Source organism: Aspergillus pseudonomiae (genome assembly GCF_009193645.1).
Source record: "Aspergillus pseudonomiae strain CBS 119388 unplaced genomic scaffold BDV37scaffold_15, whole genome shotgun sequence".
NCBI classification, from domain to species: Eukaryota; Fungi; Ascomycota; class Eurotiomycetes; order Eurotiales; family Aspergillaceae; genus Aspergillus; species Aspergillus pseudonomiae.
This window is the reverse complement of record NW_022476007.1, coordinates 177,752-201,264: the sequence shown is the minus strand read 5'-3', so window position 1 is coordinate 201,264 and position 23,513 is coordinate 177,752. Positions and strand designations below refer to the sequence as shown.

At 48.2% G+C, this 23,513-nt stretch overlaps 6 protein-coding genes across 6 annotated transcripts; 4 read left to right on the top strand and 2 right to left on the bottom strand.

Annotated features, from left to right (window-relative positions):
- Positions 1 to 170: 170 nt before the first annotated feature.
- BDV37DRAFT_242385 (PAF acetylhydrolase family protein) lies at positions 171 to 1,156 on the top strand. The gene has a single exon (XM_032081312.1). It carries the CDS (start codon positions 297 to 299, stop codon positions 504 to 506), a length of 210 nt encoding a protein of 69 aa, XP_031943998.1. The 5' UTR covers positions 171 to 296; the 3' UTR covers positions 507 to 1,156.
- A 6,193-nt stretch (positions 1,157 to 7,349) lies between these two features.
- BDV37DRAFT_291829 (uncharacterized protein) lies at positions 7,350 to 13,223 on the bottom strand (the record flags this gene model as incomplete). Its single annotated transcript, XM_032089039.1, has 11 exons — positions 7,350 to 7,388; positions 7,445 to 7,503; positions 7,537 to 7,624; positions 7,661 to 7,718; positions 7,755 to 8,419; positions 8,450 to 8,497; positions 8,528 to 10,918; positions 11,929 to 12,222; positions 12,274 to 12,422; positions 12,460 to 12,884; positions 12,955 to 13,223. 11 exons carry the CDS (start codon positions 13,218 to 13,220, stop codon positions 7,350 to 7,352), a joined length of 4,482 nt encoding a protein of 1,493 aa, XP_031943997.1.
- An 863-nt stretch (positions 13,224 to 14,086) lies between these two features.
- Positions 14,087 to 15,004, top strand: BDV37DRAFT_269718 (oxygenase MpaB family protein; the record flags this gene model as incomplete). Its single annotated transcript, XM_032084411.1, has 1 exon — positions 14,087 to 15,004. One exon carries the CDS (start codon positions 14,087 to 14,089, stop codon positions 15,002 to 15,004), a length of 918 nt encoding a protein of 305 aa, XP_031943996.1.
- A 1,408-nt stretch (positions 15,005 to 16,412) lies between these two features.
- BDV37DRAFT_269717 (Zn(II)2Cys6 transcription factor) lies at positions 16,413 to 17,983 on the top strand (the record flags this gene model as incomplete). The annotated part of the gene is made up of 2 exons (XM_032084410.1): positions 16,413 to 17,138; positions 17,360 to 17,983. The coding sequence occupies 2 exons, from the start codon at positions 16,413 to 16,415 to the stop codon at positions 17,981 to 17,983; spliced, it is 1,350 nt and encodes a 449-aa protein (XP_031943995.1).
- On the top strand, positions 17,866 to 18,358 carry BDV37DRAFT_242384 (uncharacterized protein). Its single transcript, XM_032081311.1, has one exon. It carries the CDS (start codon positions 18,044 to 18,046, stop codon positions 18,224 to 18,226), a length of 183 nt encoding a protein of 60 aa, XP_031943994.1. The 5' UTR covers positions 17,866 to 18,043; the 3' UTR covers positions 18,227 to 18,358.
- A 1,144-nt stretch (positions 18,359 to 19,502) lies between these two features.
- On the bottom strand, positions 19,503 to 21,400 carry BDV37DRAFT_51942 (uncharacterized protein). Its single transcript, XM_032090812.1, has one exon. It carries the CDS (start codon positions 21,299 to 21,301, stop codon positions 20,015 to 20,017), a length of 1,287 nt encoding a protein of 428 aa, XP_031943993.1. The 5' UTR covers positions 21,302 to 21,400; the 3' UTR covers positions 19,503 to 20,014.
- Positions 21,401 to 23,513: the final 2,113 nt, after the last annotated feature.

Genomic DNA, 23,513 nt, shown 5'->3' with positions numbered 1-23,513 from the left:
TCTTCTAGCTCTGCTACTCCCTCTCCCTCCTGCCTCCACTGAGGTTGCCAATATGTCTCTGACCTTGCCAACCCCCCCGGGACCATTTGCAGTCGGTTCTGCAAGAATAGAGGTCGACGATGAGGCAGGTAAAGAAATCCCTGAGCATGTCATACTACATTTTCGGTATCCCACCTTGCACGCGAATACAGTAACACGAGCCTTGTATATCCCATCAGAAACAGCACGACAACTCGAGCAAACCTATACACTGCCGGAAGGCGCCTTTGATTGGGTACGAACTAACTCGTTCACAGATGGCTGATATAGTGTGCCCGTTCCTTTCTCCCCACAGGTCTCTCCCGGTGATCGTTTTCTCGCCGGGTCTGGGATCACCAGAGGGCCTGTACACGGTGTTTCAGGAAGCGCTGGCCAGTTGGGGCTATATTGTCATCGGAGTGGAACATCCTTTAGGGAGTTCACCGAGCGATGCAAGCTCTAGTGGATCCGCAGATGAAACTGTCTGACGTGCAAAATCGATTCACTCCATTGTCAAGCAATTCACTCCCCAGAAGATGGCAACCTGGATTCCGGGGTTTGAGGAGGCAACAAGAAGCCAAAATGTGCGAGGGATAACGGTCGGCATGTTTGGGCATTCACTCGGGGGAGCAGCAACAGCTCTGGCGATGCAAGATCCATCAGTGGTTCAGGCTGGATGTTCCCTTGATGGACCACTTTACGGTCCAGTGCTTACAACAGGGTTTCCAGCCCGTTCCTTTTTCAGCTAGCCACTGCGCATTTGGGAAATTACAGCACCCTGCAGTCAGTTTGGCCGCGCATCCGCGGTTGGAAGCGAGCGATTGCCATTAAGAGTGCAGCTCATAATGATTTCAGCGACATTGCAATCCTGGCTTCCCAGGCACCTGAGTTAGGGATCGCACAAAACTTTCACGGGAGTCTTGCGACCAGCAATCCGTTGCAAACTCTCCTAGTTGTGGGTGAAAATCTCCGGGATTTCTTTGACTTTGCGCTCCGGGGGGTAGGGGACGTTAACTTTCTGCGGGAGAATACTCCACTCCAATTTACCGCCTCGATCTAGGCACTGTATATAGTGATATGGATTATACCATAGCTATAGAATAAACTACCAACCATCCTGGACTTATCTAAATGCCGCACAGTAAATGCATACTCTGGACGATATAACGACACGATGATCTAGCGAAGGGATAATTCAATTCTTTGTTACTGAAACACCCTCTGCGCCAGTGGACTCCTAATATGCCTATTGTATCCAGGCTGCTTAAGCGCGCTTGTCGATTATCCGTCAGAACAGATGGTACTGTCAAGCATAAAGTGGACCGCCCCGGTCACCGCCCTACTATCGTCTCCTTGATTGTTCTCCTTCTCATTCTTATGTTATTACAATCAACGAAGTTAGTCAAACATGACCAGTCCTCTTTAGAGATTATCGCTTTTACCAAGAATTCGGTACTAGAAGCGTAGTACCTTGTTTTGTAGTGATCTCAGTGATCGATTTCAGTACTTGCAATAGTCATAGAAGGCACTAGAAACTACTTTATAGAAGAATCGTCTAGCTCAATGCCAAATGTTGGAACTATACCTCGGTTTATTGGTTTTAGGTTATAACTAGTCCTCTGTTGAGCTTTAGGTTTAAACAAAATTAGGGGTAGTTATACAGCTCTTCTATATCAAGTTAATGAGTTTCTAACTATAATCCTTGTTAACGTATTCGCTAAGCGAGCGGGTCACGCAGTCGAATGCGTCAACTCTATAATGGATACAAAATGGCCTTTTTTCCACGTTATTCGACTCTTAAGGGAGTATAAGAAAAGCTTCGGGTATTGGCCTCAACCGCGAAAGTCAATGGAAGTACTGGAGGTCTGTCTGGCGGGGTCTTCTGAGATATGGATTATGTGACGAAGTTGCATGCTGCTGCTTTAACTGGCATCCTGTTCTTTCGACAATCTGACATGTTTTCTTACATAGTTAATCGGTTTTCGTGCCACAACAATTGCTCTTACACTTCTCATTACAGTCGTTTGGCATTTTCTCTAGCATAAGCTACCCTTTCATAGAAGAAGCTCTCTTTTGCAAACAAGAATTCGAACCGTCTTGAGTCCAGTATCCCTTTTAACATCCCAAACACCCCTGTAACTTTTGAAACCTACACTGTGCGTTCACAAACTCAGCATGATCTGGATGCCTTGGGTGTCAGGGCTTCTAGCCAAATTACAATTTTAGCGACCAAATTGTTCTCAGGACTTGTCGAATTTTCGCACCACTTAGCACTGATGCCTCTCGAAGCGACCTTTGGCATTATGCTTCGGACACACTATTTCGTTTCAATTTATTGAAAAATGAACGAACCAAAAAGAGACTACATCCTCGTTGATGCCTGTGCCACCTCCACAGCCTTGGTATCGTGCACGCTAATGTACGGGTTGATAATATACTTTTTGGCAATCGGTTGTCGGCGATTCTTTGTTATTTCGGTGCTGCCAGCCCAACCCGGTCTTTCCAGATCTCCGGTCAATGGCAAGACCCAGGGACCAAAGTCTTCGCTATCCGTTATCCAAGGGGCCCCCTCGAACAGTAGAGGTTAACTTCGTCGTGATAGAGTACGACAAGGCAACAGGACAGACCTTAGCTAATCCTTGATGTTGTTGACTGGTTGCATGTGAGGTGAAGAAACAGGCCAACAGGTGAGTAAGGACAAGAAAACCCTCATGGTCGTACAACCACTTCGTTTTTCCCTGCTGTCTGAGCAGATCTTGGTCAGTGGTACCCCAACGCTTCTTCCACAATGGCAACAGGAGGCAAGGCACCCCACTGGACAGACACCACAGGCCAACAACGCCAACAAGGTACAGAAACAAGCCGATCATGATTCCCGAAGATGGAGAGCCAGCGCAATGCACAGGTTAGTACCAGGAGGTAATGGATTTCAAAACAAACTGAGGGTGCCGTCGAAGCACGACATGTAGCGAAAATGGTACAATCAAAGAGATTGTAATAATGGCCTAGCACCTCATGTGCGTCCTGTATACAGGGAGTTCCTGTACCAGCAGCGGTATGTAGTATATATATATAAGTGAGTGAGCTCGGTGGCTAGTGAGAGCCATAGTAGTTGAAGCGTGAAGAATAGAATACAGCATACAAAACCGACCAGCCCACCGATGCAGCCAAAAGACAGGCTTGCGCTTGACACTGAAAGTCTCCGCGAGAAGACCAAAATTTGGACTAGCCCACAACAGAGCCATATAGACGACCGCCAGCATCCCTACTCGTCGCTGCATCTTATACTATACGTAGGTTCACAACGCTACTACAAGAATATTTACCGCGAGAAGTGTAACAACTATAATTGTTTTTCTATAGATACCCAACATCTAGCCGCCGCTGCGATCGTGGTAGTTAGATACAAAAAAACCACCGCACAGTGATAAGAAAGTCCAATCGAAGCAATTATTCAACGCACCAATTTACCAAACAGCCTATAAGCCAACCTCCGAGCAATGCGACAACACACAGGCCATAGCGAAATCTTCGCGAGATCTTGGCGCACCCAACGAGACACAGCGGGAGACATCTTCTTCATACTAATCTAGCAGGGGAAAGCTTCAGGAATTAAAACCACATTTTATCGTCTAAGCCCCATGATGTACACGACCTTGTCAACCGATTATCACTCCCAGACAAGAATAAGGACCCAGTCCCACCCTCCCATCGCACCTGTGCCATGAGCACAATGAATCTGAGGGTATCATCAAATTCGCTCTTCATATATATGATACTGAGTTGGCTAAGGTAGTTAAATACACTCGAATATGCTTGAATATTGAAGAGCCAGTATCTTGTTAGGCGCTGTTTTGCTGATGGCGGTCGCTGTGACGCAAGTCGCGAAAGAAGGGTTGGCATCAAGTATCCAATTGGCTAGACGACCGGGTCAGTGGATACAATGGTGCGTACCAATACTGTATGCAATAGCTTCCCGACAAACGTAGCTTACAGTGTGGGAAAATAGAGATTACTATATAACTCTATTTGCTTGTACAACTTCATCCTGCATACAAAGATTCAGGATCCAGCTTACCCACGACTGTAGATACTGGGGCGGTGAGAAGTGGATTGACCGGGGTTCAACTGGCGGTTTATCCGGGGTTCAACATATGCACCATTGTTCGGCTCGAACCGAGCTCCAGGGTATTGAAGTGGCTCAAGTACTGAGTATCCCATGTATCTTGATTCTTGATATCCAGAAAAATAGCATGAATAGCAATTACAAAATGAAGTTTACTCCTACCGGATTGAATCTTGGACACTATTCCCGGACTCGAATTTCGATTGACCATGTAGACAATACATGACAGTGAACAATTATATATATATCTCTCTCTTTGAACGAACGTTCAAGTTTGATCTGCTTAACTCCTACGTCTTTATTCTCCGACAACCTCTGCCTGTTGGTGAAAAAAAATATACTACATGGGTAAGTAACACATATAGCCACGTGAAAACGCGTCATACCATCAAAACAACACGAATTTTTGTACGTTTACTGAGCATCTCGAGGTTCGAGATCCTGCCAGATACACGTGATCATTGACCCCCACTCGTCGTCTAGTCAGCAATGGGTCCAACCAAAACGAGCTGAGTTAGCCAACTGAGGGACCTGATGTAGAGCATGTAGTAGAGGACCAGTCTACGGAGGTACGGAAGTTAGCCCGTGGCTCCCTGTAAGGGCCACTATACTGCAATACTGCAATCCAGTAACAGTACTTCATAATGGTAGTATGTCGGTCAATAGTGTCGGATGATACGGGATTGCCATTTACGGCATTTGCCCGGTCGTTCTTCGCGACTTTTTGCCCGGCCGTTTTGTCGCCCTATCGTATTCCATCGTATACCATATTTAGATACAGAACCATCCAAAGTATGCCCAGGCTACTCGCGCTCTGAACATACTCGGATGGTGTATCTTGATCGGTTCAAAAGCCCGCTTAGCACAGAGCAGTCCACATCTGCAGGAGATGGTGCCGGCGGAGATTAGACTAGGTCTAGAATAAACGAATAATGCAGAGCTTTCTTCTATGCAATTCTTCACCAGCGGGCCTGTAATCATATAATAGCAGCTCTATATACTAGATTAAATCCTACAATAAGTACTGATTGACTTCTCTCATGTAAGTGCTAGTTGGTAAAAGAAAGGCTGTAACATGAAGACTCTTGTTCCCAAGGCATCTTTCGGATACTATTGGCGAGCATTGCTAATATGGCTAGAACTGTCAACTCTACGTCCCTACAGCCACTACATTTAAAATAAGTCTTGACAGTCCCTCCAAACCTATCACCGACACAGCAAACGTGCGCATAGCGGTGGATTGACGAGGCTGCCATTTTACAGAACCATACATTTACCTTGATCACCCTGGTAAACCGCATATAAGACGTGACACAGCGAGACGCTACGTACGCGTAGCTACGAATCTACAGCCTATTAAAGTTGCAGTGGATCCAGCACTTAATGCCCAGCCTTACCCCGTCACAAACATCGCTCGTTGCGTAGATAGTAAAGCACAACCGACTAGTAATAAAAAATTCCTTAAAAACTGCAGATTCAATGCCGCATTAAATACCGTAGACTTGTAACGCTTAACCTACTAATCGCTGGCTTAATCGGACTTCCATCATCACAACGGACGAGAATGATCAAGCGCGTCCAGCCTTATTATAAACTATGGAACCCGTATAGTCCCCACCTATTCATTACCGAAGAGCGCCTCAGGATAACCACCTCACAAAAAAATAAAAGGACGACAGTAACGTTTACTGCGTTTAAATAACCACCTGCGGCCTGTCACCCCTAGCTAGTTATTCAGCGTATTCCCCTTCCTCGCTCCAGACGTGTTAGAAAAGGTTCAGTGCTTTAGTCGAAATTGTTTAATCTCGCGGAGGGGATAGAGTCGTCCCTCCATGGAAGACGTTGTACAGTTCCTAGAACGACATCAATATATAACTAAAATGGAGTCTTGTTACGCGAGGAGACCGCTCGGTATGTCTATATAATGAACAAATAGAGAGCCACCGCCATGTAGATCAGGTTGTGTATTTTGCGTGCGATATGGCCTTTCAGTGTAATATATCAGGTATATATTATTTTTATAATTAGTTTTATCTTGGTATAGTAAATTAATACGGGAATATAATATATTTAATCCTAATATTTATATAGAAAATAACGTAGTACGTAGCGTGTTTAGCTACTATTTATATTAAAATATATATCTACGTTATATATATTAATAGCTCAAGATTAAGGCTATTTCTAAATATAGATATTAGTAGTTAAGCACTTATCTAAGATATATAGCACTTATTTTGATATTTTGAAAAAATAAAGCGAAGGATATCAAGATAAGCGATAAAGAGATTAAAGATATTTAAAGAAATAGAGTGGAAGATATTAAGATAAGTAGTAGAGATATTAAAAATACTTAAAAAAGTAGAGTGGAAGATATCGAGATAAGTAGTAAAGAAGTTTAAGATATTCAAAGAAGTAAAGCGGAAGACGTTGAGATAAGCGGTAGGGAGGTTAAAGACGCTTAAAGAAGTAGAGCGGAAGACGTTAAGGTGAGCGGTAGGGAGGTTGGTAACAATATAGATCTATTATAGATTTCTATACTAGGCCCAAGGTCTCTTATAGGCCCTAGACTCGGGCCCAAAGCCCAACCCACCGTGGGCTTGGGCCGGGGTTTGGCCTGGGCGGGATAGGCCATCAAGAAGCCTACGTTAAAGTGGCTTATCTATTAGTTTACTCGGGCAATATTTACCCAACTTCTAGCCGCGTTGAAGCCACACACCGGGAGGTTAGTAGTTAGGTAGGTAACTATCAGCGAATCCCTCCTGTTGTATGTTTTTTTTTTTTTTCTCTATCTATATAGATCGATCGGTCTTGGAATCTTGTATCAGCTCTTGGAACCTTATCGCAATGAGAGGCTGGAGTGACATATATAGGACGTCTTTACCACCAGAATGCGAAGCCAAGTTTTGTATATGACCTCCACGTTTGGGGACCTTCAAGCGGACTCCACGTAATTTGGAGAGACAAAATGGTGCCCATAGAGAACATCAATCATGATATTATTAATCAGAAAATTAGATACAGTGTCCATATGATGCGAGCCGCTGAGCAATGATCAGCAGACACGTCCTCCAGGTTAACACTCGTCTTTGCCAGATCGCTACACTACACTCCGAGATCTCCATATATATATCTTCCAGAAACACGCCAAAAATGTTGCGTTAGTATCGCCATAGTCCGAAAACTCTCCTCCACAAATCCCAGCTCATACAGATGCCAAAATATTGGTCAGCAGCGGCAGCAACTACAAGGCACAAATTAGCAACGATTCTTCGTAGAAGGCCGTAGGGGAAAACATACAGCTACGACTGCCTTGATCAATGGGACGAGGCTTTGAACCAGGTCTGTGAGTGTATCTCCTGTGAAGATTGGTAGGATGGAGTGTACAAGACCCGGTATTGAACCGAGAATTGTGCCAATATCATTCATGAAGTCGGTAGTTAGAAGACTAGTCAGATCGTTCACGATGTTCGATATGAGCTCTCCATTCAGAAGTGGCAAAAGGCTATTCAGAACCTTCGGCACAGCGTCTAGCAGCGAGCTCACTGCATCACTGCCAACGACGGCAATCAAGCTCTCGACAATGGCAGGGGTTTCATTGAGCACAGACCCAATGTCATTCATAAACGCGGGGGTAATGAGTTCCTTAAGAACATTTTCTCCTGGAACGATAATGTCTTGGTGGAACAACGGCATCGTTTCGTTGAGAAGGGGTGGCACCGTGTCAACCAGCCCTCCAACGTCTTCCAGGAAATCTCGTGTCAACAATGTGGACAAGACATTCTCCACGGGCCCAAGAAGCTCTGTGCCAAAAATGGGGACCAAGCTGTGCAGCAGTGGTGGCACCGCTGCCAGTATGACGCCGACATCGGTGACAAATTGCTTAGTGACAAGCCCAGCAAGAGCCCTTTCGATCCCCAGGATAATGTCGATATTCAGAATTGGCAATAAACCGTTGATAATATCTGGCAGTCCTGCAACCAGATCCTTCACAACATCGCTTCCAATGATGGGAATGATGTCCTTCACCACTGGGATGATTGCGTTGATCAGCGCGGTAAGATCGTTGATGAACGTTGGGGTTACAACGCTCGCCAGCAAATTCACGATTGCCGTCATGAGCTCTTTGTTGAAGATTGGAACCAGGTCGTGCACCAATGGCGGGATCAGGCCTGCAATACCGCTGATGTCGTTGATGAACTCAGGAGTGAGGATGTCAGTCACAATCTGTACTAGCGACTTGATTATATCGCCCTGTAGCAAAGGCAGTATGTCCTGTATTATCGACGGGAGAGCAGCGAGCACTGACTCGATGGAAGCAATGAAGTCGGGGGTTAGGATCTTCGGAATAAGCTCTTCAAGGGGTGGAAGAAGGGGTAGAACGGCGTTGAGTAATCCAGGAACTGCCGCCAAAATCTTCTGAATCACGCTGATGAATTCCGGTGTGAGAATGTTGACGATCATGTCCTCAAGCGATGGTATCAATGGCAGTATCGCGTTGATAATGCCAGGGACCTTCGCAAGGAGCGATTGGACGGCCGCTAATAACTCGGGAGTCAAGATCTGCTTCAGCATCTCCTCCAGCGTAGGCAACAGAGGTAATAGACTATTCAATAATCCGGGAACTGCGTCGAGAAGCGAGCCAACGACCTGCAGAAGCTCCGGTGAGAGAACCTTATTGAGCAGGTCCATCAAGTCCGGCACGAGCGGTAGTAATTTATTTAGCAGGCCTGGTACAGCATCAATAACTGATTCAATCGCGTTCAAAAGCTCCGGCGTTAAAACTTTCTTAAGTAAGTCCTCAAGCGTTGGCAGGAGCGGTAGCAGGGTATTCAATAACCCTGGTACGGCATCGAGAAGCGACTCAAGTGTCTTCATGAGCTCCGGTGTGAGAACCTTCTGGACCAGGTTCACCAACTCTGGTACAAGCGGTAATATTTTATTTAGGAGCCCTGGTACAGCATCAATAACTGATTCAAGCGCATTCAGAAGCTCCGGTGTCAGAATCTTCTTAAGAAGATCCCCAAGCTTTGGCACGAGCGGTAATAGAGTATTCAATAACCCTGGTACGGCATCGAGAAGCGACTCAAGCGCCTGAATGAGCTCCGGTGTCAGAACCTTCTGGACCAGGTTGACCAACTCTGGCACCAGCGGTAGCAAACTATTTAAGAGCCCTGGCACCGCATCCAAGACCGATTCAAGGGTCTTTATGAGCTCCGGTGTCAGAATCTTCTTAATCAGGTTTATCAAGTCCGGCACAAGCGGTAGCAGACTGTTTAACAATTCGGGTGCGGCGTCAAGAAGCGCTTCGAGCGCATTCAGGAGCTCGGGTGTTAGAACCTTGTTGAGTAGCTCCTCAACCTTGGGCACCAGCGGTAGAATCGTGTCCAAAAGGCCTGGCACTGCCTGGATTAGTGATTTGATGTCATTCACAAACTCTGGCGTCAGGACTTCCTTGATCAGATTGCCGAGAGGCTCAAGGAGAGGTATAAGCTCCTTAATGATCGGTGGCACAGCCTTAATTAATGACCCGATCTCCTTGATAAATTCTGGTGTCACGATCTCCGTAATAAGTTCCTGTATGGGTTTGATCAACGGCACAAGAGTATTGAATAGCTCAGGAAGGTCGCTAAGCAGGGACGAGATCTGTTTGATGAACTCAGGAGTGAGGATCTCTTTGAGAAGGTTCACCAGTGGGGTGATAATATCAGACCCAAGGAGAGGCAAGATGTCCTTGATGAGTGGCGGCAAAGCCTTCAGCACCTCTTCGATCTCATTAATGAACGTGGGTGAGATGATGGTCTTCACAAGATTCAGGAGTGGCTCCATGGTCTGGTTCGCCAGGATAGGTTGAATATCATGGAGTAGCGGACGTAGGGCAGACAGAGTTGATGACAAGTCATTCACCAGCTCTGGTGTCAGGTTCTCCGTGATCAACGACTCCAGAGCCTTGATTAGCTCCGGGTTCAGGATCGGCAAGAGCTTATCCAGGATTTCCGGGAACGCTTGCAGGAATTCCCGGACTTCATCGCTCGTTAGTATATCGAGGATCTCCTTAATTATGGCCGGTAGAGCAGCGATGCTCTTCAGGATATTGTCGATGTCTTTGAAAATTGACCCATTACCAAACAGCGATGTCAGCCCCTGAACACTAACTTCACTACTATTGCTCTGTGAGAGCGATGAGAGCAATGGTTTGATACTGCCCAAGGTGCTGATCATGGCCTTCGTATCTTGCATCGTATCCTGGTCAAAGAACCCAGAGGCCTGGCTAACCAGAGAAGTGGCATCCCTGACAAACGATGGCGTAAATAGGCTCAGAACATTCTTGAGGCCCTCCTCGATCTCTGAGAGTCCGTCGCCACCCAGCACACCTGCTAGGAGGTCTTCAATGGAGTCAAGACCCGGGTTGCTCGCAGACGGTCTGGGCGTCGACTCCGTTGCCTTTTCAGTTACTGTGCTTTTTGATACTGTGGTTTTTGATACTGTAATCTCTTCGGTGGCTATCGAGGGTGTGGGAACCTTGACAGTGACAGGAAGTGAAACGGTCGGGATAGGAATATCACCCACAGATAAGGGAAGATTCGTCGGACCTGGAATGTTGAATCCATCAGTATTTTGTTCAGTTTCTGCTACTGTGGATTGTGCACTGTTACCGCGGTCGCTTGTCACAGCTGGTTCCTGCGCTGCGCTGACAGGCGCGATGTTGGCTGCGCTCACCGCACCCTGCTCCTGTGTCGCACTGTTGCTGCTGTCACCTGTTGCAGCCGATTCCTGCGCTATGCTAGTAGCTAGGACGTTGGCTACGCTCACCGCAGTCGATCCCTCGGTTGCATTGTGGTCTGATTCTGAAGCTGCGACTGCGAGGGCAGCTAGCAGCACTGGGGACAGTAGAGAAATAGCCCTCATCCTGTGTAGGGTTGCGGACTCTGACTGATGTGGATGGGTGCCACGGACACTCTGGATGCAAGCAGGAGCCGATGACTCTTATTAGTATTCCATCACTGCCAGTGATTACCGAGGACCAGGTGCGCCATCGCACCGTAGTCTGCTGGTTGCTACCCTGTCGAAACGAGCCTTTCCTCGTTGCACATCGTGGCGGTAAGAAAATTCCTTTCGGACAAGCCCTGCCCTCGCCTAGGTTGACCACAAACAGCGCTGCCGTATTCTCGTGCGGGGTCCCATGATAATGCTAGACGGTATAAGGGTCCGACTGGACCCTCTCGCTCTGTGACCGCGGCCGAGTATCACAACAGCGCGTGTGAGAGGGGCTGATGGCTTTTTTTTTTTTCGCTTTCTACATATGTCAAGGTTCTCTCTTTCACGCTGCCGGTCCTACTGCCGCGGACCGAAAGTCTATAGAGTGGAGAGCTCATTTAAAATGCGGGGAACTAGGGAAGCGATGTTGAGGATTCCTTGGGATTGCGGGGAAATGAGACAAGTACGCCTGTCTCAGACTGTCTCTCAAGCCACTTGCGCTTGTGGTTGGTGGTAGTTGTCGCTAGCTTACTTCCACGAGGCTCGAGATTGGCGGCCGCTGGGACACTAGCTAGGGCTAGGACTTCTTCGCTTTGCCCTTATGGTTGATTTACGCCCGTTGTTATACTACCGCGGCAAAAGTTCCATGCTCATCTTGTGTCATTAACACTATGTCATTATTCATTCATCATCACTAGTCACATATCTTGGCTGGACGACAAGTTCGCCTGCCGCAACGCGTCGGTCACATTCTGCATCACGTCGGGATTCGATGACACCAATCCGGAGATGGAACCAAACAGCACCTTGAGAATGGGCACGTTTGCGCTGATGGTCAGGTTATTCAACACCTTCTCATAGTACGATATATGCTCCCCGTCGTAGATAGTCGAATTCCCGGATGCTGAGATCATCACATTTCCCTGGCTCAGAGCCTCTGTCTCTGCAGCTAAAATAGGCCCGATATTCCTGATCGCATTTGGGATATCCACCACTCCACGCAACGGAACTGAGTTGTTTCCAGGCTTCAGCAGTACATTGTTGATAGTACCGTTTCCTAGAATCATGTCATCGACCTTAAGATTGAGAGTGACATTCCCCTGTGCGAAAAGTCAGTTACTGAGTTCCCGTAGACCGATGATCTAGCTTACCAGAGCAAATGTCACGACAGAGTAATTTGGCAGTGTTGCTTTCCCAACCAGGTTGGAACCGTCATCCTCTGGTGGGAGGGCCAGTCTGGCGGCATCAATAGAGAACCCGTTCAACATATCGAGTCCTGCAACACCGGAGGTCAATGGTACTGGGTCGATCAACTGCGGTGCAACAGCAGCACTTACCATCTAGTCCTATATCTTTATCCAGGGTGAGGGAAACTTTGATCTTTCCCAGGTGGGCTGTCGTCTTACCGTAAGCCGATAAGATAAACCTCTTCGAGTAAACCGCATTGCTCAAAAACTTAGTGAACTGCTCCTCGTCCAGGATCTTGGTCGTCTGGTTGGTAATCGTGATGTCGGATTTGCCTTTCAGGCGAAGTCCATTGAGTGGAGCCGTCACGTATGGTTTTCTCGGCTTCACATCTCGATTGAATAGACTCAAGTTAAGTGGATCTATCCGCACACTCAGCCCGAGGGGAACATTTAGAGATGCAGACAGCGAAAACATTAAGCTATCAGGGGTTGGTTGCATGATAGCTACAGAGTGGATTGGAATGCTAGCATCGTTGACTAGCCTCTGTGCGATTGCGGGTATGATTACCAGGAAACTAAGCCCAGACTTAGCAATGTTTCATCTTGTCAACAACGAAAGAATCCACAGAAAGGCAACGATCATACAACACGGGCAAGAAGATTGCCAGAAATATGATGCCCAGGAGGCCATAACACAGCCAATACCGCTTGATGTGCTTCAGGATACGCGGCCAAAAGCCTCTGGGCTTATTATATCTCGGTTCTGTGGACCTGGCTCCAACACCACTGCCACCACGAGGCCCTGATGGTTCTCCTGCACGCTGTTTCTCCTTGCCCGGGGAGTCGGAATCGATAGACTCTCTCCAGGCACTGGAGCTGTCAAAGGGCCTGTCCGACTCACCGATAGCCATGGAGGATCAGCAATTGCGAAACGCACTCCGGTGCCTTTCTAAGAAGAAGAAGAGGAAGCTACCAGTGCACACAACAGCGAATGCATCTAGCATATGTGGCACCCTGGGGTGCGGGGAATAAACACTTTATCAATCAAAGCGGGGATCTGGGGACGACTAGCGCTCCAGATCGTTACTATCTTAAGCATCCTGACTACTCACGATCCCTCTGATCGTCACTCAGTAGAGACAAGCTTGGTGTCCAACTAGGGTAGTCTGTCTTAGACCGGGTGGAGAGGTCAGGCTCTGTCCATCCCCACACCTTAGGAGGCGGTCAATTCGCACTAGTAACAAGTATAACAATTCTTAGGAACGCCTTACCTTGGATTATCCTGGCCACCAAAAAGGTGGGGGTTGAATTCATGCCTCGTGATGGTGTTACCTAGGTTGGCATCTTCGAGCTTGAGTTTTAAATTTTGGCACTCTATTCGTTCCTATCAATTATATTTTTTAGATCTTGTCCATTTACCCTGTCGATATTCATATTTTCGTTTCGTTCAAGGTATATTGGAGGCTGTGCATTCCTGCTCCTCGGACCGTTTGCCGCGGAACAGAAACCTTCCAGCGACAATTTAATTTAATTAAGCTTGGTGAATTTATCCGTCCTGCCCCACGGAAGATCTACACCACCTCGGACTGCCAACTGCGGCCGTGGAATTAAATTTGTGCAGTGGTAGTTGTGGAGTCTGTCCATAGCCCAGTATGTAAGATAGCAGGTTATATATACGAAAGCCACGGCGCGATCTTTTTACTCGAAGGATGGAGTGATATTCTGTGGGACAAGGTTCTACTGGCACGTCTTATATACATCCCCAAAGAGTTTCACAATGGAACAAAAGGCGAAACCATCAGTGACCACGTCTGACTCGGACGAGTCCAAGCGAGATGACACCCCGGAGCCATGGCAATCGAGTATCTCGGAAAAGCACACTCTGAGCATGGTACCGGATGACAGTTTGCTCGACTCACTCCAAGGTACAGAGAATGTGCAGAAGATCGTACGAGAAGGGGTGTTGCTCGCCACCGGGGCTGCAGCCATCCTCCTGCAAGTTGCCATGCCTGGTGTTGCCAAGGGCGTCGACAATCACAGCAGCTTTGCGTACCGCCCACTACACCGTCTGCGGACCACGTTGACCTTCGTCTACTGCATGGCGTTCGGCACGAAGGATGAAAAGCGCGCGATTATCTCCCTGGTCAATCGTGCCCACGCCGAGGTCAATGGGCCAGGATATTCGGCGGATGACCCGGAGCTTCAGATGTGGGTTGCAGCCACCTTGTATGCCAGCGGCATCTTCATGTACGAGGAAGTCTACGGCGCCATGGAGCCTCGCAAGGCTGATCTGATCTATCGAGAATACTCCGTCCTGGCGCGGTCACTGCGTGTGCCGCTCGAGATCTGGCCCAAGGACCAGAAGGCCTTTTGGCGCTACTGGGACAAGACGGTGGCCAACCTAGAAGTTACCGATCACGCCCGCAACATCGCCCAGGACCTGCTGTACAACAAGGAGTTGTTCCTCCCACTGCGTATGGGCCTGCCCTTCGTGCGATTGATGACAGCTCAGATGCTGCCCCAGCGTCTGCGCGTGGAGTATGGTATGAGCGATGGTCGTTTGCGGCGTTCAATCTATAAATCCGTGATCCTAGGAGCCAAGGTCGCCTACCCGATTATCCCGCGCTTTATCCGGACCATTCCCATGAAATACTACATGAGGGACATGCGTCGTCGGTTGAGGAGGATGGCCTAATGCATTACGATTACTTTTGTTACGTCTGATGATTATTGCTTCAGTCTGCAGTGTGTTACTATAACCCTTCGTTAACTTTATTGACTCTCTCGTTCAACTCTGCCAGTGTATTGAGTCGCTCTCTATTATTCCCATGCATAGTCATGAACCAGATGGATTGTTCGGTATCTTATGTATTTATGCGTATTTGACCAGACTGGAACGTGAATCGACTGCAAGTTAACTCACATTCAATAGCTTCGTGGTGGCATTTTGGATGATTATAAACATATGGAATATCCCACTGGGTCGAATTAACCTTCCCGGAAGACTGCTATATATACATGAACCTTGGTTTAAGAGTTTTAAATAGCCATGGACACAGTATGCTAAACTCCCGATAACGATGAGCCTAGCTAAACATCGAGAATAAGAATCACATCCTTGAAAAGCAGCAGCCAACATCAACCCTCAGGAAGCCACTGTCATGAGTTAGCTTAGTTCAATCTATTTGGCATAGAATGACCCACGATACAAGTAGACGACAGCCAGAAAGACAATCCACGAAAGGGTCCAGCACAGGACTCGCTCCAGATGACTCCTGAGTTGTGGCCATGCATATGATTGCTCATTCCAACCGAGCCTGCCAGGAACATCGGCGGCTTCGAGGTCGAGATCCAGCTCCTCTCTGGCATGGGGTATACCCATAATATCCGATTTCACTTTTCCCATAATATGGTATTAGACTCTTTTCATGGGGAGGGGAAGTGAGGAACAAGACGCGAGTTCTTCCTTGAGAACTGGAACTATACTTGGGACAAAATTAATAATAATCGGCTATCCGTTTAAGGAGCCAGATGTAAGGATAGACAATATATCGCCCCTCTACCCGCTCTAATCGCCTATCCCCCAATAGATGTGGTCAATAGGTGTACTAACACACAACACCAATTAACCTTCACACGACACTAGCAAAATGACTGTAATCCGATTCACCTGATGGGCAGAATGGTCCGAGGGATACCCCGCAAGTCGATCATGGCCATCCTTTGCGAAATAAGATTTCCCCGCGGGGGAAGACAGCATACCGCGGCCCGTGAGGCTGCATTGGGCTCTAATTCGCTCAGGATCAGACGCATGTTGAACGGGGTGTGACCAGTTTGGAGTTCCTCGAGACTGCATATTCTGGGGAAGAGAGTTGCGTGTCATGCGGGAGTCAGCTATGGCGGTTCATAGTGAGAGTCGCAAGTTTTCAGGATGGCATTGATATCTAAAGGCTACACAGCCGTTTGAAGGCACTAGAGACCTGGAGTTCCCACCGCTACTATACATTCTACGTATTCCTTCTGTTCCATGATCGCTGGAGATCGAGATATTACATAGTCAGACTTTTTTACACTGATTGGTCCCACTAGCTTCCTGGGGCACCATGTACCAGACTAAAGGCCCTCGGCCAGTGGAAAAGCGCATCCGACGGGCGGCGGCGGCCTGCTACCGGTGCCATGGACGCAAGGTGCGCTGCGATGCATCGATTCTCGGCTACCCTTGCACAAACTGCGTGCTCGATGGCAGAACGGACTGTACTCTGCGTCCGAATGCTACAGCACGATTCAAGAGTCTGAAACAGAGCCAGCGTCGAAGCACTGCCCAGAAGTCGGCGAAGCCAATTGGAGACGAACAAAACACCGTCAATGCCAGCGAGAAGCCCAGCGAGACCACTCCTCAGCCCTCCACACTGCCGCCAGCCTCCGGGTTCCCCGAATTGTTGGACTCGCCCAATCATACCGAAACGATATTTGAAACTGAGTCTGATGCTTCGAGCCAGATATTAGATCCCCAGCCTGTTATCTCTCCTCGGATGAGGCTGGACAGTGTCGGCCCTAGCTTTTCTGGGCAACAATTCCTAGACCTCAATGCCCTCTCTCCCCTTCCGATGAGCGTTGTACATATTCTGGTCACAGGTGGCTGTCTGGACATGCCCCCCAAAGCTGCATTGGATGTCTTCATCATGAAATACTTCCTGCTCGTGCATCCTTCCGTTCCCATTCTGGATGAAGTAGAGTTTTGGAACACGTATCTCCAACTGGAAGACGCCGAGTACGCGCCTAAAATTTCCCTCTTCCTATTCCAGGCCATGCTGCTTTCGAGTTGTGCGGTATGTATCCTTCTCCTATCATGCGGCCATTCGACCTCAGATTAACCATGGACTGGATGGTGCAGTTTGTGCCCGTCGAGATCATCCAGCAATGTGGCTTCAACGATACATGCGAAGCAAGAAGAGCGTTTTATCAGCGCGCCAAGGTATGTGTTCTTCTGGATCTTCGCTCATGCTGAAAAAACGATAATCGGTCTGCTAATGTGCACCCGGTCAAGTAGATGCTGTATGATACTAACTCCGAGAGCAACCCCTTAGCACGAGCACAAGGCGCCCTGCTGCTGACATTCCATACCACAGCCGAAGACCCCGAGGCAACGATGACCTGGAATATGTGCGCAATTCACAATGCAATCGCTACAGGCCTCGATCTCCATCTTTCGGTCCAGGAACCCAACATAAGTGTCAAGAAACGGCTGTGGTGGTCTATTTTTGTCCGCGATCGCTTCCTATGGCTTGGCCGTCACCGTCGCCCTCAGTTCACGTCCGCGAATTTCAACATGAACATTGACTACCTACACGAGGAAGAGATGGCCAACGAAATCATCATGTCCCCATTTTATGAGCCAAATGTCAAGCGCCTGTTGCTGAAAGTGTTCCAAGCCCAATGCCGGCTGGCCGTGATTTTAACGGATGTGATAACTATCTCCTTCTCAGCTTCGGACGGAGATGCTCCGCGTCTATCCCTTCATGAACTTGATTTATATCTCACAAAGATCAGAGAGGTGCGAGCGGAGCTCACTCAATGGGAAGAAACGATTTACTCTCCCCTGCATGATACTGGCATTGCCGAGCCGGAGAGTGTTGGAATTATGATCAATCTAACTGCCATGCACTACCAGTGAGTTCTGACCCTGCGAGTATACGATTATATTCTCGCTCATGAAATTTATAGTACCGCTCGCATGGTCCTGGGCCATTATGAGACACTTCTTGTGGAAAGTCATCGTGATATGATTCAAGACCACTCAACATCGATCCTATTACCTTTAGCGAAGGACTTGAAAGAATCTGTATATCAGATCACGCAAAAGCTTGGTTATTTTAGTGCAAGGAACCTAACAGAGCATATCCCATTGAGTGTGTAAGTTCTGACAAATTTTCCCTCGCCCTTGGCAATACACCCTCAGTCCCTAGTTGCCTATTTCAACATCCAAATTGAGGCTAGACTGGCGCTCACACTGGGTTTTTTTTTTTTTTTTTTTGTTTTGTTCTGTTTTGCTTTCCTTGTTTACTCTTACTGACCAAGCCTCAAGACTTGCTTATTGCGGTACTCCAATGGTCCTCGCTGCGATAGATGTCAAGCTCTCTTTGTCGTATTCGGACATGGTCGAACGAAAACGTTCTCTTGCTAAGTGCTCTGAGGTTATTGACCAGTCACGAAGGGTGTACGATGTCACAGAGCTATTCTCGCAAGGCACAAATCAGATTCTGCACCTAGCATATGCCATTACTAAAAACCTGCTTCTAGAAAGCAACATGCCGCAGGATGGTTTATCACTGATCGAACGCCAAAACTACCTCGAAGATACTGATTCAGAGAGCAAGGGGCGTAATAAACTGTTATCGCCTGCGTTTAAAAGACTGAGAATAAGAGGCTGGGCCGAAGTGTTCCTGAAGTATCCTCGTGCATATCTCTTGATTTCAACGTGTATTGACTCGAGTCTGGCCACCGGCCGTCTTCCGCGAAATGAATCGCTTCCGCCGATAATCAGAGACACAACGTACTTGGTTCTGGGCCTGCCAAAGCTTCCGTGGGCAATAACGTCCCCCAAGAGCCCAATAACCGTGCCTGCTGCAGAGAGCGTGCAGAAGGAACAACACCGGCTGAACGGTCAACAAGGGAGTACATCTCTCAACGATACATGGTATTTAAGCCTACTTCACAACGTCGACGCAGATACGTCTCCTTTTGACGCTTGTCTCCTCGACGATGGAGAGTCACATAACGGCAATGTCGGGACGGATGTACAGTGCTTTGAGGAAGATTAGCCTACCATCCTCACCTCTGGAGTGTGAGGGCATGTCAGTGTTATCCTCCTGGAATCAATCACGTGAGACGTATTCGTCCAGGCCATCCAGATACGAGCTTTCTGTCTATGGGTTCCTGGATAAAGGGTAGCCGATTGCCGTGTAGCATGTTTAAATGCAGGTACTTGACTCTGGCTCCGGTATTACAGTTGATGTGAGACACCGATGCATGGATTGGGACTAGCACAGAACAAAGACAGATGGTGAGTCTACGGAGCAGAGTGTTATGAGGAGATAGAGAGAAACAAAGGCATACTTATGTGAATATTTGTTTGCTCTCTTCCTGTTGAGGGTTGTGTGGCTTTGGGGTTCAACCCTGACTTATCAACTTATGTGTTCACTATTTGCCCTTGTTGAAAGGGTAGGGTATTTTCTTTTTTATACACTCAATATACATTTGTACCTTGCTCCTGTGTTTTGTTTTCTCGATGAAGAAACAGTCCTCAATACCAGAGTTTGACCCTGCGTTGCTGATACGGATATTCCTGTGATTGGGGACCTGTTCCGTCTGGTTCCCCGGTAACTATGTCCACTGTTGCTACTGATATGTTGAATGTGGCAATGAGAGTGTGGTATATGCTACTTGAGATTAATTTAATATAGACATTAAGACATTATGTACGGCCCAACGAAGGTCTATCGCTAAAAGGCACAATGGGAGGCGAGCAGAGTGAGTAATAGGTGGTACATAGTCAGACGGCCCCGTATAGAAGAATTATATGACATGCAGAAAGGAATGACAGGTGGCCACTGCGACCTCGAGTTGTCGCCGTGCCAAATCCGCTTTGCGTTCCACCCTGATGTGGTAGCTAGCCAACAATCCCATCACAACACCAACATGTCGCTCAATGCGCGTGACCAATCTGGTCATCCTGATGAGGTGGAAGCGCCCCGGATGCGGTCGACGGCAGAGCAGCGGGCTGAGATAGATGCTGCGAAGGTTCCGGAGATACTTCCGCCATTTCAAGATCCGGAGTACTACGTGCAGCGGTGGATCCCTGACGCGAGCCCGGTGCCACGCTCTGCGATGGACTTGGGGTCAGGAGACGGGGCCCGGGGTTCTTGCCCGGCTGTTTGCTTGTCTTCACGCGTGCTGGCGCCGGGCCCAGCATCGGTGGGTATTTGAACCGAAATCCCCATACGAAGAATAGGCGCAGCTTGGTCCAGAAACCCATGGCAGCCCATCTCTTCTTCAGAATCTCCGAGTCAGCCTGTGAGCGGGCGCGATAGCCCTTACGGAAGAAACAAAGAAGGAGAAGGCTAATTGGGATGACAGTGAGAGACCAGCAGACGGGCAGACCGCGCCGGGTTTGCCAGCCAGTCATCAGGCGGCGGAACCGAACGAAGGCCTCGATAAATCCTAGGATCAGAAACAGGCCAATCCAGCCTAGGGTGAGAATCAGGGTAAGGGCCAACGGTGAGATACCCATCCAGTAGTCATCGAGGAACCAGTTGTAGTCGTCGTCGTAGCCGTAGTAACCGCCGTTGTAGGAGGGACTGTCTGTACTCGTATAATAGCACTGTGCACCAGTGTAGAGGGAGGTGGGTCGGTTGTAGTAACTGAGTGACGCCAGAGTACTACTAGGGACCTGAGTTGGGTCGACATAGACCACATCATAAGTGTAAGTGGTCGGCTGGAAGGGTTGGCTGGAGTCGACCGAAACTGAAGTCTCCATGGCAGTCCGAGGCAGCAAGTCCTCCAACACACGGGGCGGATTTACTGGGACAGCAGTGGTCTGTGTCCATTGAGTTGCGCAGCCTGTTGGAGCTGAGTAGGTCAAGTACACCTTGAAGATGGTGTAATGGTAATCATTGTCGTAGTAGGAGGGATAATCGTAATCATAGGCAGGCTTCCCTACGCCGGTGGGATAGAGCTTCTGGATGACGGTTGCATCTTCTCCGTAGTATCCGGTCCCGATGGAGGTGATGGTCGATGCTGCCTCGGGCAGGGAAGTGGCAGTCGGGGAAATTTGCTGGATCGTAGTGATGACCCTGCTGGTGTAGTAGTAGTCTTCAGTGACGACAGCCTGCTCGTAGTAATCTGTGACAACCCACGGGACGGCAAAAACGAATGAACACAGGTGGGTAGAAACGACCGACAAAAACAACATAAACGAGTGTGAGGGCGCCATCTTGGATGGCCGCCGGCAATGGTCGCGCAAAAATCTCCGTCCCTCTCTGGGACGCAGTCATGGTAGCACCCATGGCTTTAATACTACTCAAACAATCCCTGGCCAGAGCCCAACTCGAGCCTCATGACCTCGCCAAGCGATGTTAAAATTGCTTCATGTCGTATGGTAGTATCCCATTGAAAACTTGCAGGAGCCTCATGGTGATTGGCAGGGTTTCAATCCCGCAGGGTCTAGTAGTCTCGATGAAGCTTTAGCTCGCGCGCTACAGTAGTCTTCTTTTCCTTATCTAGGACTAGACTTGCCCCGTGCTGGACAGCATGGACGAACTACTCTCAAGTGGGCTAGTGGCTCTTCTTTTTTGGGTTGCATTTCTCCTATCTCGCCATTCAGGTCCGTGTGACATGAAGGGAGGAAATAGTACGAGCCTAGGTAGTGGTTCGAGGCTGGTATGGCCGCTCGAACTAACCCTTAGCGTGGCCTCGCTTCTGGACTTTTGTCGCCATGCTAGAGAGAAAAAAGAATCGAATGTTGAATAGACTTCGCCGTCCCAATTTTCCCGCGGCGGTTTGACGGGTTTGCACCACGGTTAGCTCTGGATTGGGTTTAGCTTTGGGGCTGGTGCCAGCAAAGCATTGGAAATCCACTGGACAAGTCGAATCTGGTTGATATTACGGAGTCCGCCGCCCTTGACTAGTCTCTTCTTGACCTAACCGTAACGATCCTAGCGAATTTTGACATCAGTTAGTAATATCTCCGAGAGTTTGCCACGGCGGACAATGTCCGGAATCCTAAGAGATTTGAGAGAATGTTGGCCAGCGGAAGGTCTTGAACCAGCGTAGATAGCCACAACTACCAGTTGATATAGCATTGACCGTACTATAGTAGGATCGAAATCTTGGTTTTGCTTCTAGCTATATTCGTGCGGGGTGGGTATCTTATCCACTGCTATATGCATGGGGAATAGGGGAGAAAGCGCAAAAATATACGTATATATATTTGGGTCCATGTTGGCACAGTCACTACCACTGTTCCTCTGGGCGATTGCTCCTTCAACCTTCTTCTAGTATTCTACATAACATTGCTGGGGTACGCCAGTCTTTCCAGGACGGATTAATGTCAACTTAACTGTGATATTTTTTTAGAGATTTGGGAATGGATTTCGTTTTACTCTCACACAATCAAACAGTGCAAACAACCTTCGGAGAGCTGACGGAATTGCCATTTTCAGTAATCGCCGGAGAATCATCTCATCAAAAGTGGAGATCGAAATCGGGACATAAAGATTCAAATCCATTGTCAGTTGTGGGAGCAACTACGAAGAACGCCGGAACCATGACATGGTTGCAAGCTTCGATGCATCTATGGTTGCCCCCGAGCATTAGAAAAAGGGGATACCAAGGGCAGGCACCCTATGAAGTACGCCGACACGAGTTGGTGAAAGACACGTGCGAAGCAGAGAAAGATCGGCCCTAATGTAAAGGTGCCGGATGAGATCATCTCCAGCTCCCTGCAAATCCCGATGGCTAGAAAGTCGAATTCCAGGAGGCTGGTGTGCTAGAGCCAGTCTTGTTACAATTAATCCCCTCATCGCTTGCTACCTGCCGTTTCTTCATTATCCCAATCCGGAACTGATCGCCCTGTTTAGTGAGCTGAATACCTAGTATATTGATGGTGCACGTCTCTCACAGGGTTCTGGGGATCCAGGTCTCCCTTTTGATGCTTGCTGATTCACTTACTGGAGGTTTGCATGAACAAGATACCCGCACACCGTGGATTCCAAACACGATGAGGTGCCAGACCTGGTGCATATTGAGGATCTGCGACACGTGGAACCAACATAGAATGTCCTTAGATCCTTGACGACTGCGGCTATTAGCCAAGGTCCAAGAGCATTCTGGATTAGATTTAGAAGCAATTCAAATCTACCCTGTTGATGCCGCCATCGCTAAGGATGAGGAGAAGCGGTTGAAACGAAACCTTGATATGCGGGTTCTCCCTCTTCTGGAAGCATGTTCTTGCTTCTATTGGTCACCTCAGATCAAACCCCAACGCTGATCACAAAACCACTGTGGGGAGATCGACACTGGGGTTGAAAAGGGACTCGACCTTCTTCGCCTCGCACTGCAAACCCCCCTCAATGGCGGTCTGTGTCTTGTTTGAGTGGTCCCTGATTGACTTTACTGTAGTCACCTCGGCTTCTAAGGCGTTTGAT